Below are 12,408 nucleotides of genomic sequence, written 5' to 3'. Positions count from 1 at the left end.
ACCCCACCTCTACAAAACTACAAAAATTAGGCAGGTGTGGTGGCATGCATCTGTGGTCTCAGCTACTTGGGGGACTGAGGCAAGATGATCACTTGAGCCCAGGAGGTCAAGGCTGCAGTGGGCAGTGATCATGCCACTACACTCCAGGCTGGATGACAAAGTAAAACTATCTCAAAAACAAAAAAAAAAGTCTACAACCCCACTTAAAGCAGTAAAGCAATATCAATTCCCCTCCCCAATGTCCTCTTCAACAGTGGGGTTCAGTCTTGGCAAGTGCCAGGGCCTGTAAGTCCTATAGGAGGAGATCTGAGGCAAACAGCATCCCACAGCCCCTATTCATTTGTGATCCGAAGAGTAGAGTACTGGATTACTCTATCCATTCATAAGGACCCAAATGTACCAGTTCTTACCAGGAAAACGTAACAGAAATGTCCACATGAGCTACCAATAGTTAAAAACATTTCTTTGAAAAATTAGGCCCTTTTGACAACAAACCAGTACAACTTTGGGCTTAAAAAAAAAAAAATTAGGCCACTCAATTACAAATATTTAAAATCCAATTTAAATTTTAAAAAATTAGGTGGGTGTTGCAGTGCAGTCTCTAGTCCTAGTTACTTTGGAGGTTGGGGTAGGAGGACTGCTTGAACCCAGAAAGTAGAGGTTGCAGTGAGCTACGATCACACCACTGCCTGGGCTACAGCTTGAGACTGTCTCAAATAAATAATCAAAACCCAATTAAGGCCGGGCTCAGTGCTTCACATGCGTGTAATCCAAGCACTTTGGGAGGCCCAGACGGGCAGATCACCTGAGGTTGGGAGTTTGAGACCAGTCTGATCAACATGAATAAACCCTGTCTCTACTAAAAATACAAAATTAGCTGGGTGTGGTGGCGTAAGACAGTAATACCAGTTACTGAGGAAGCTGTGGCAGAAGAATCACTTGACTCTGAGGTGGAGGTTGCAGACCGTGCCATTGTACTCCACCGTGGGCAACAAGAGCAAAACTCTGTCTCAAAAAAAAAAAAACCAAACTACAGTGGACACCAGCTGAATCAAACCCAATTTAAAAGTGAATGACTGGTGTGCACAATGGCTCAAGCCTATAATCCCAACACTAGGGAAGGCTGAGTCAGGAGGATCACTAGAGGCCAGGCGTTTAAGACCAGCCTGGGCAACATAGTGAGACCCCATCTCTACAAAAAGAAATTTTTAAAAGTTTCTGGCAGGTGTGGTGGCTCACGCCTTTAATCCCAGCACTTTAGGAGGCTGAGGTGGGTGGATCACCTAAGGTCAAGAGTTTGATAACAGCCGCTACTAAAAATACAAAAATTAGCTGGGCAAGATGGCGGGCACCTATAATCCCAGCTACTCAGGAGGCCGAGACAGGAGAATTGCTTGAACCTGGGAGGCAGAGGTTGCAGTGACCTGAGATCATGCCACTGCACTCTAGCCTGGGTGACAGAGTCAGACTCCATTTCAAAAAAAAAAAAAAAAAAAATTTCAACTTTTTTGATAGTTGTACTTACTGTGAGTTCAAACAAGCTAAACATAATTCTCTGAAAAGTACATTTTCTACGTGTGTTTGCTTTCACAGGAAAATGGTTTCAATTGGTGATAATCCCACCCATCTTTTAAAAACTACCTTCTCACATTTCTTTTAGGAACTCATAAGTCAAATGTTTTAAAGTTTGAGACTTTTGTTAGGTAGAAATATGAAAGGTTAATCATTGAGCATTCCTTTTTATATAAGCCCTCAATTCCTTTCAGAAATTATACTGCATCTTAGATGTGTTCAGTGTCACAGAAATAAATATACAAACTTTTCCTTTTTTCTTTTAAGATGGGGTCTTTCCATGTTTCCCAGACTGATCTAGAACTTCCGGGCTCAGGTAGTCCTTCTGCCTGGTCCTCCTTAAGTGCTAGGATTACAGGCATGAGCCAGCAGACATAGCCATCAACAAACTTAAAAGCAGTCTAACTTGCTGAAAGTAAATCCCAAATTAGAGTATGAACTTCAGGAAGAGCATGGCAAGATCTCTTGGCTGTTCCTCCCAGATAACACTCTGTGCTTTACACATAACTTCACATAATCCTCCCATCCTAGATGTTGTTACTCCACGGAGAAAATTCTGAACAAAGATGTTAAACAACTCATGCAAGGTCACAAAGACAGCAAATAATGGAACCTGGATTTGAACCAGAGTCCTTTTCCTCAAGGACTTTTCCTCAACTAACCACTCAACAATCAGAAATGAGAACTGAACTTATGGACAAGAAAGCTTCTCTTACCTGTATGAGTTCTAACATGCTGAACGTAATTGTTTTTTCTGTCTGAAAAATAGTTGCATTTTCCACAAGTGTATACTTTCCTTGGAAAATGGTTTCTCAAGTGTTTCCTCCAGTGATACTCGCTTACTGTTGTGTATGTGCAGATGATGCACTTGTAGACGCGCTCATTATCCCCAGCTCTGGTGTGGTGTTTCAGGTGTGCAGTATAGTGATCATATCGATTGGTATTATAGCCACAGCGGTCACAGCGAATGGGGCCCTTGGAGAAATCTCCCTCTTCTGCAGTGGAAGAGCCAGATTCCCTGGCTTTTGCCTGCTTCTCTGCACTCTCTTCCACAAAAAATTTCTTGGCACTGTGAACTCTGATGTGATGCACAAACTGTTCTTCAGATTCTGCTTCATATTGGCATGGCTTACAGCGAAAGGGTTTGGTCTTTGAGTTCTTGCCTTTGTCCTCCACTCCAGGTGTTTCAGGAGGAAGATCTTTATTTGAGCTGTAAATCTCTGGAGCAGCTGATGCCTCAAATACAGGCTGAGGTTCTACGACACTGAGTTCCAAACTTCTCAGTTCCATGTTTTCCATTCCATTAGGTTCACCTTTGATTTCAGCAGACTCTTCAAGTCCTTCTCCTTCACTATCTGAAAAGTTGTTATCCCCAACAGGCATCAATTCTGCCATCTGTCTTTCTTCACCAACCAGGTAATCACAGCAGCTGCCATTTACTTCCCCAGTTAAGGCCACATTTGCCAGCATGATAAGCTGAGGTGCGGCCAGTTCAGCTTTGGAGAGGTCATGCAAGTCATACATGTCGTTAGGCAAGGCCATTCCAATATTGCCACTGCTGGTAAACAGCCCTCCTCCTCCAGAAGACTGCCCCATTACCTGGGTGGCCATAACTGTATTCTGAATTAAAAACAAAACAGAACAAAAGCACCAGTTTAAACACTACTGTTACTGGCTTAAAACCACATCACTGTAATTCTTCATAACTTAAAAAATTTCCAGTATATATGAACTTTATTACTCAATAAACTTCACTTATTAAAAACAAACCTTTAAGATAGTCGTTAATGCCCAACAGTCTTTACTGCAATCACAAAAAAAAAAAAAAATTCTACTATCCCTAGAAAACAATTCTACCAATTGTTTGTCATAACTCATTCATCATCCAGCCACTGGCATGTGGTCCCGCAAGCACTTTAATTGTTCTGGTGGGGATAAAAAATAACCTTCATTTTTCCTGTTAAAATTATTTTAAAAATTCAATACAAGAGTAGTAAATTATTGTCTTCTCAACTCCCCCTCATTGCCCCCTTTCTGATTCAATGGTCTGAATCAGAAAGCCCAGAAATCCACAAGCCATTCAGTGCATTTATTAAGTACACAAACACATCTGGAAAGTAGAAGCCTGTAATAATTATTCAACTTAATTGGATTTCGCATGAATTCAACTAACTCCAAAAGAATAAACGACTGTGAAAAAGTACCAGTCAGTCCCTCTTAATTTCTCGACAACTCTAGAGGCTTAAAAGAAAAACATTATGGGACACCTTTTCTTGTGAAAAAGTAAGTTTGATTTAGTCAAAACTCAACAAATAAAAATTAATAAACTTATTTTTCTGCAGGCTGAAATTCTACAACACTGAATTCCAAGCTTCTCAATACAAATAGAATAATCGTGCAACTCAACTCGACAATCCGCAACTTTCTTGCATTGTGATTGACTTGGCCTACTTGTCTAGTGGAAGCCATTACAAGATCACCTTCTTGAAAACAAGTTGGGCTTTCTAAGCTCTTAACTACGTTACTTCTCAATCTAAAAGGTGCTATTCTCAAATGAAGTGTTCTCTTGCAAATTAAAAAAGAAAAAAATCCTAAGAAAACAAAGTTAAACCAAAAATACAAAAAGTAATCTGATTCACCCAAGTGTATAAACACAAACCGGTTTAGTTCTACGTACCAACTAAAGTTGGAAGGAAATGCCATCACAGAAAACAGAGGGCGAAGGCTGTCCCAGAGCTGAACAGCCCCAAGCTACTGGGCAATGTAGCCCAACATCGACTTTTCTAATCGATCCCTAACCCCTAACTGCCACCCCAAAAGGAATTTTAACGATTGTTAGGAAGACCGTCCAGGCACAGCCCGAAAGTCCAACGTGCTGCACGAATTCCTCCGTGCTGCTGCCACCAGCGCCTGCCTCGGCCGCGGCATTCCTAACTGAAATAGGCATTCGGCCATTTTCTCAAAATACCAAACACAAAGCAGCTCTTTGCAAACTCGGGCGGCTCTCGCTTCCTCTCGCCTCGGCCCGATTACTGCACGCATTTACACACCAACTCGCAGGAGTCGCCCCGACACTCGTCCTGAGCCTTTTCCTGCGCTCTCCAACACTAAAACGGGGGAGGGGAGCAAGCTCGTGGCGCTGTTTGGCCGGACCAAGTCCTCCCCGGGTCCAGGCAGACCCCTCCCCAGCCCTCCGGCCCCCGTCCTCCGAGAGGAAAGAAAGTTACCGCGCAGCCAACGTCTGGGCTCCTCTGACTGCCCCCAGGCCCCTCCGACCGCCCGAGGCTCGCCCAACGCCCAAGTCTGTGGAGGCTCCGCGGGCGCCCTCACGAGGCGTCGGGCCCCGAGCGCCGGAGGGGGCCCCCACGCGGGCCAGCCGCCACCCCCGCGCCCCGGAAGTTTGAGAACTTCACTCCCCCACGGCGCCCGGCAGGACGCGCGCCCCAGCCCAGCCAACTCGGATGGTCGGTGGCCGGACGCGGGGGCCCGCGGCGCCGGGCGGCAGAAGCACAGAAATCGCTGTCCAGCCCCGCTGGCGGAACCGCCCGGGCCCCGGGGCTGACTCAACCCGCCCGGCCACACTCAACGGCGCCTTCCGGCGACAGGCAGAGGCTCTGGGGGAGGGGGACAGGAGGGCCGCGGGCCCGCGCCGGGCTGCGGTGGGACCTGGGGGCTGGAGGAGGAAACAGAGGAAGTTTCAGGACTAGGGCCCAGAGCAGCTCCGCTCCTTGGCCTCAAAGGACCAGATTCGGAGTAGCGTCCCGGCCCGAACAGAGGCGGTGTCCCGGCTTCCAGTGGGGAGGGGGTCCAGGCGACGCGCCGCTCCCAACAAACGCCCCCAGCCCCCGGGCGGCGGCTGTGTAACCCGATCCCGCTCGGCCGCCAGCCCCCGCCCGGCGCGGTCGCCGCCGCCAGAGCCACAGTATCTGCAAATCAGCCCTGGACAGCGCCTGGCTCCGCGTCCTTCCGCGCCCTCCCCCTCCCGCCACCGCCGCCGCCCGACTGGCCCTCCCCCACCCCGACCAAGCCCTCAGCCCCGCGCCGCACTTACCGGCCTTCCTCGGAGAGGAGGGGAGGACGACCCTGAGTCGCCGCTCCTTCTCCGACTACTTTTCTTTGTTGCTGGAGTTTCGGGGGAAGGGTGGGGGAGGGTGGAAAAGTTGGGTGCTGGAGCTGTCGAGGACCGAAAAGGCCCAGAAATGGGGCTGCAGAGGGTACTCAAGCCTCCGGGACTAGCCCAGCGGTCTCAGCTGCCGCCGCCGCCGGGGTCTGGGGCCCCGGGCCTCGGCGGCGCTCGCTCCGCTTCTGCGCCGTGAGCTCGCGGGAGCCGCACATTCCAACACAGGACGCTGCGCCGCGCACCCAGCCCGCGCCGCCGCCGCCGCCGCCCGCGGGACACGCCCCCTCCGACGCCGCGCGCGGCCGTGGGACACGCCCCCTCCGACGCCCGCGCGCTTGGCCGCTAGGCGCGCCCCGCCCCTCGACCAAGCCGGAGTGCCCCAGTCTCCAGCCCGCCTGGGGGCGCGTCTAGGGGGAGCCGCCAGTAATCCTCCCAGCCCCTCACTCCTGCCCTTAGGTCAGAAAAGAGGCGGGGCCCCACTCCCTTTCTCGATTTCTTTTACAAACAAACAACAAAAGTTACCCCAAGCCCTGGCGTGCATGCATGAGAATAGAGCTGTTAAAAGAAGAATCCGCAGGCTTTGACCGGTCTCTTCAGAGCTTTTGTCACCGGCCTCTCAAGTCTAAAGCGCTCGAAGATACCCTTCAGATCTCTTCAAGTCTCTACCCATAGCTATCCTTGACTAATTAAGCTTCGCTTTAAGCGTCTGGGAGTTGGGATTTGCGAGAAAACATTTCGGGAAGAAGGTTATGGACTCAAAGTGAGTGTGAGGACTGAGGGGACAGACAGATCCCTAGACATGGCAGGTAGCAAGTCATTGCTGAACCTGGAAAGCATGACTGCGGGGAAGGAATTACCCTCAAATTACAGAGACAAGAGAGGGTAGTGAGGACGGAGAGGCCGCCTGGGACCACGGTGTGTCAGAGTAACCGGGCTCACGTCTCCGAAACGGGATAACAAGTGGAATGCTTGGCCCATAGTCATGTGCTAACAAAAACAACAAAAAAAGAAGATAGTAACTCCACCCCCTTCTCACCTGAAATAGCTTCTCAGTCTGCCTTTGATACCTTCCTAAACGTCGGTCTTAAGTCACACCTGAGGTCGGGCGCGGTGGCTCACGCCTGTAATCCCAGCATTCTGGGAGGCCGAGGCGGGCGGATCACGAGGTCAGGAGATCGAGACCATCTTGGCTAACACGGTGAAACCCCGCCTCTACTAAAAATACAAAAATTTGCCGGGCGTGGTGGCACGCGCCTGTAGTCCCAGCTACTCGGGAGGCTGAGGCAGGAGAATCGCTTGAACGCGGGAGGCGGAGGTTGCGGTAAGCCGAGATGGTACCACTGCACTCCGGCGACAGAGAGACTCCGTCTCAAAACAACAACAACAACAAAAAGACAACTGTTCTCAGAAGCATAATGGCTCCCCATGACTACAAACTTAAAGCTTAAACTCCTTAGTGTGGCGTTCAAGGCCCTACTACTTAATCTGACCAAGATTAGTCAGACTATTACTGATATTACAACATAAGTAGCAAGCGCTATGAGGGTTTGTCAGTAGGGAGATGGATCCCAAGAGGTTCTAGAAACTTCACAGTAGATGTATTCAGTCTGACCTTGGAGAATGAGGAAACTTTCAACAGGTGGAAAGTAGGGCAAGGAACATTATACACAGTGAAAAGGGCAAATTCAAAATCCCAAAGCAGTTGTTAAGACATCCCAGCTGGCCGGGCGCCGTGGCTCACGCCTGTAATCCAAGCACTTTGGAGGCCAAGGCGGGCGGATCACCTGAGGTCGGGAGTTCAAGACCAGCCTGACCAACATGGTGAAACCCCACCGTCTTAAAAAAAAAAAAAAAAAGAAAAGAAAAGAAAAAAGAGACCTCCCAGCTTCTCCTCAGGTTACCTCACTTCCTTCTCTTTGAAGTCCCTTTATTAGTTTCTCTTAGGACAGGGCTTCCAGACTCCTCATTTCCTGGTATACTATACCCACATAGGACCTCTGTTTCCCTTTACCTGGACAATATATTACTAATTAATGCAGCCTCCAATCCAAGGTGGAATAAAGACCATAACGTGCTTGGCCACCAAAGGCGAGGAAATTTCTTTTTTCTTTTCTTTCTTTCTTTTTTTTTTTTCGAGACGGAGTCTCGCTCTGTTGCCCAGGCTGGAGTGCAGTGGTGCAATCTTGCCTCACTGCAACCTCTGCCTTGGGGTTCAAGCAATTCTCCTGTCTCAACCTCTTCTCCTGTCTCAACCTCCTAAGTAGCTGGGACCACAGCTGCATGCTACCACGCCCAGCTAGTAGAGACGGGGTTTCACCACGTTGGACAGACTGGTCTCAAACTGCTGACCTCAGGTGATCCACCCACCTTGGCCTCCCAAAGTGCTGGAATTACAGGCAGGAACCATCGTGCCTGGCAGCAATTTCAAATGTAAGACCTCTCCATGAATCAAACCTGAAAAGTATTCATTTTCATTGAACCAAAGAGAGGAAGAAGGGAAGGAGAGAGAGAAGGAGGGAAGGGAGGGAGGGAGGAAAGGAAGATTAACATTTTTAGGACTGGTATAAATTTTTTTGTATATATTTTATTTTATTTTATTTGTTTAACGAGAATCGAATTTGAGATTACATGGCTTTTTTAGTTGCTGTAGCCCAGGGTACAATTCAGGCCTCTACCAGAGTTGTCAGACATAAACTGTTTTCTTTCCCTTTCTTATGTCCAAAAAAGCAAAAATGAAGTATCTCTTGTTAAATTTACTAAATAAACGTCCTTCATTTCCTCAATCTGACGGCTTACTGGAAATGTCTTATTAATTGCAAATTTATTCCCACATATTGTGATGCAAATAGAAGAATGGCAATGGGCAGCTGCATTCATTCAAAATTAGCAGAGGCCCTTGTTCAAAGGATGGCATATTCAGAGTGACCCAAATTATCATGACATGAAGGCCACAGGTCAAATTCAAGGCCAAATTACAAATCAATAGAAAATTTCCTTGGGGGAAGCTGTTGCTATGAACTTGAATTCCTAATTGTTTTTCAAAAGGCTGTATTTTACTTTGCTGCATTCGAACTTTAGGATCTTCTGCAAGAGAAAAACATTTGAAATGGGAATGAGTTCTGCTTTTATTATATTTTCTCTGCATATTTAACTCATCAATATTTTTATTTTAATTATCATATGTTCTTAATATTTTTCTCTAGAGATTTATTTCCTTCCTTCCTTCCTTCCTCCCTCCCTCCCTCCCGCGCTCTCTCTCTCTCTCTCTCTCTCTCTCTCTCTCCCTCTTTCTCTCTTTCTCTCTTTCTTTCTTTCCTTTCTTTCTTCTTTTGAGACAGAGTCTCCATCAGTCACCCAGGCTGGAGTATAGTGGCACAATCTCGTCTCACTGCAACCTCTGCCTCCTGGGTTCAAGTGATTCTCCTGCCTCAGGCTCCCAAGTAGCTGGGATTACAGGCGCGTGCCACCACACCCAGCTAATTTTTGTATTTGTAGTAGAGACAGGGTTTCACCATGTTGATCAAATTGGTCTCAAACTCCTGACCTTGTGATCCACCCGCCTCAGACTCCCAAAGTGCCGGGATTACAGGCATGAGCCTCTGTGACCGGCATTTTTTTTTTTTTTTTTTTTTTTTTTAGACAAAGTTTTGCCGGGAACGGTGGCTCACGCCTGTAATCCTAGCACTTTGGGAGGCCAAGGTGAGTGGATCACCTGAGGTCAGAAGTTCAAGACCAGCCTGGCCATCATTGTGAAACCCTATCTTTTTTTTTTAATAAAATAAAAAATAATAATAATAAAAAGAAAAAAAACAAGACAAAGTTTTACTCTTGTTGCCCAGGCTGGAGTGCAATGGCATGCTGTCAGCTCACGGCAACCTCCCCCTCCCGGGCTCAAACAAATCTCCTGCCTCAGTCTCCCAAGTACCTGGGATTACAGGCATGCACCCACCGTGCCCAGCTAATTTTGTATTTTTAGTAAAGGCGGGGTTTCTCCATCTTGGTCAGATTGGTCTCGAACTCCTAACCTCAGGTGATCCACCTGCTTCAGCCTCCCAAAGTGTTGGGATTACAGGCGTGAGCCACCGCACCTAGCCAAATATATATTTTTTAAGTTCAGTGTATCTGGTCTCCCTAGTTGCTTCTCTATATCTCTCCTTTGCCTTCTGTAGAGACCTACCAACAGACCCTGAGCTACATTGGCTTCAAGATTGATGGTAGCTGAAGACAGACGGATTAAAGGCCTGGTCTAGTCCTGTTTGACTGTTTGATGTGGCATCATCGACTCTTTTTTTTTTTTTTTTTGAAAGGGAGTCTCGCCCCATCGCCCAAGCTAGAGTACAGTGGCTGGATCTTGGCTCTGCCTTCTGGGTTCCAGCAATTCTCCTGCCTCAGCCTCCCGAGCAGCCTCCCTGGCACATGCCACGACGCCCAGCTAATTTTTATATTTTAGTAGGGATTGGGTTTCACCATGTTGGTCAGGCTAATCTCAAACCCCTGACCTCAGGTGATCCACCTGCCTCGGCCTCCCAAAGTGCTGGGATTACAGGCATGAGCCACCGCACCTACCAGCATCATCTACACTTGCTGCCAGTTGGACTCTGACCTCTTGTTCTGGTTCTGATAACTGGAATAGTGTACTATACATTATAGGCATCTACAGCTTGAGCCAGGGATGTGTTCCCTACATGCTGAGAAGGGAAGAAGGTAAACAAGGGAACCTGAGACTTGATCTGGGCTCCTTTCTGTTGTCTTTTGGAGCCTAGATCCCTTCAGTCACTCTGGCCTCCTTGAACCGTGGCTATTCTAACTCAGATCCATCACTTTGCTTGCTGTTCCTCTTTTGAAAGACTATCCAGGACCATTCAGGTGCTGTGGCTCATGCCTATAATCCTGGCACTTTCGGAGGCCGAGGTGGGCCAGTGACCTGAGGTCAGAAGTTCGAGACCAGCCTGAGCAATATGGAGAAATCCTATCTCTACTAAAAATATAAAATTAGCCAAGCATGGTGGCACATGCCTGTAGTCCCAGCTACTCAGGAGGCTGAGGCAGGAGAATCGCTTGAACTCGGGAAGCACAGGTTGCAGTGAGCCGAGATCGCACCATTGCACTCCAACCTGGGCAACAAGAGCGAAACTCCTTTAAAAAAAAAAAAAGAAGAAGAAGAAAGAAAGACTGTCCAGGACCTCTCTGTCATTGCTGCTCATCACTTCCCCTCCTTGATACAAATGTCATTTTCTCAGTGGCCACACTATTTAAAATTATAACTCTCTCCATTTTCATCCAATCCTAATGCCCTTCTCTGTTGTTTCTGTCTCTAGCATTTGTTACCAACATGCTGGGTATTATTTATTTACCCTACTATTGTTTCTCTTACTTCACTGGAACTTAAACTCCAGAAATGCAGAGACATTTCTTTATCCCCAGCACCTATAACTTGGCAGTTGCTCAACAAATATTAGATGAATGGTTACAGGATCCTAGCTTCATATCACAATAGCTCAAAGTGGGGACCCTCCTTACCCATGTTGGTACCTGCTGTTCAGTACCCAACACCCATACCCACTACAGTCATCCCTCACACCAAATGTGAGCCTGCCTCCTTGAATCTCCCAAATAACTACTGCTACATGAATAAATAAATGCTCCTGGATCCCTGGTCTTGGGTGTAAGGCCGGTTGCTTTGCAGGGAGCTCGGACATGCACACTTCTGCACTCGGCACCTAGCCCGCCTTGGAAAACCCCTCTGCACTCAGCACTAAGCTCTGCACTCGGCACCTAGCCCACCTTGGAAAACCCCTCTGCACTCAACACTAAGCTCTGCACTCAGCACCTAGCCCGCAGTTGGAAAATCCCGCCTACCTACCAATAGCAGCCTGCCCTGACCACAACCTGTTTCCCTGCAACCAATCAAACGCCTTCACTCCCTATTAAACCCCCCCCCCAGAAGAGTCAGGTGTGACTTCTCCGGCCTCTTTCCCCAGGACCAGAGAACCTTACCTGGGAGCTGAATAAATTGGCATTTAATATTTTTGTGCTGGCGTCAGTTTCCTCATTTTAAACTCAGCAATAACCCTTACATTGGTGTTCTACCCTCCTGATGAAAATATCCCTGCCTGCTCTTCTGCATATTGTATTCCTATCACATTCCTGGTTTCACACAACTGTCTGTAGTTGGATTTTTCTTGATGATCATTAACAATCTGTTTCGACCTTAGGTGTATCCTCTTTAGGCAGGAGACTCTCTTGAACCTGGGAGGTGGAGGTTGCAGTGAGCCCAGATCATGCCACTGCACTCCAGCCTGGGGACAGAGTGAGACTCTTGTCTCAAAAAAAAAAAAAAAATGGAGAAAGGCCTACAAGCTTTTGGCTTGTCCAGGTTTGCACAACTAGTGAGGGCACAGATGGAGGCAGGACCCATTACTTGATTCCAGCCAGTTCAGTGCTCTTTCCATCTCTCTCAGACACTTTGTCTTCTTTCTGCTCTTCCCTGGCCCCATTCCCCAAAGCATCTTTTAATCTCTGGGGCCTGATGTGCCACTACATACAATGGCTTTAGAAATGTATATATTTGAGGTAGGGGGACTTTTCAGATCTACAGTTTCATAACTCTGAAGCCTACTTTTAATATAAGATTAATTATCTTCTGGGCTGGACGCAGTGGCTCACGCCTACAATGCCAGCACTTTGTGAGGCCAAAGAGGGAAGATCACTTGAGC

At 47.7% G+C, this 12,408-nt stretch overlaps 1 protein-coding gene across 3 annotated transcripts in view; it reads right to left on the bottom strand.

Moving 5' to 3' along the window:
* REST (RE1 silencing transcription factor) overlaps nt 1-5,929 on the bottom strand; it is a 26,754-nt gene extending 20,825 nt beyond the window's left edge. Inside the window, exons 1-2 of one of the 3 annotated variants that reach the window (XM_032274308.1) lie at nt 5,624-5,929; nt 2,289-3,192 (exon numbers count right to left, since the gene is read on the bottom strand). In XM_032274308.1, the coding sequence (XP_032130199.1) occupies nt 2,289-3,183 (895 nt within the window). In that variant the 5' untranslated portion in view covers nt 3,184-3,192; nt 5,624-5,929. Of the gene's footprint in view, nt 1-2,288; nt 3,193-4,799; nt 4,952-5,623 lie in introns of those variants that run through there. The other 2 variants (XM_032274310.1, XM_032274309.1) reach the window with 2 other exon arrangements.
* Between the last annotated feature and the right edge of the window lie 6,479 nt (nt 5,930-12,408).

This window comes from Sapajus apella, unplaced genomic scaffold (genome assembly GCF_009761245.1).
Source record: "Sapajus apella isolate SASKATOON/1434 unplaced genomic scaffold, GSC_monkey_1.0 scaffold5, whole genome shotgun sequence".
NCBI classification, from domain to species: Eukaryota; Metazoa; Chordata; class Mammalia; order Primates; family Cebidae; genus Sapajus; species Sapajus apella.
This window is presented reverse-complemented; position numbering and strand designations above follow the sequence as displayed.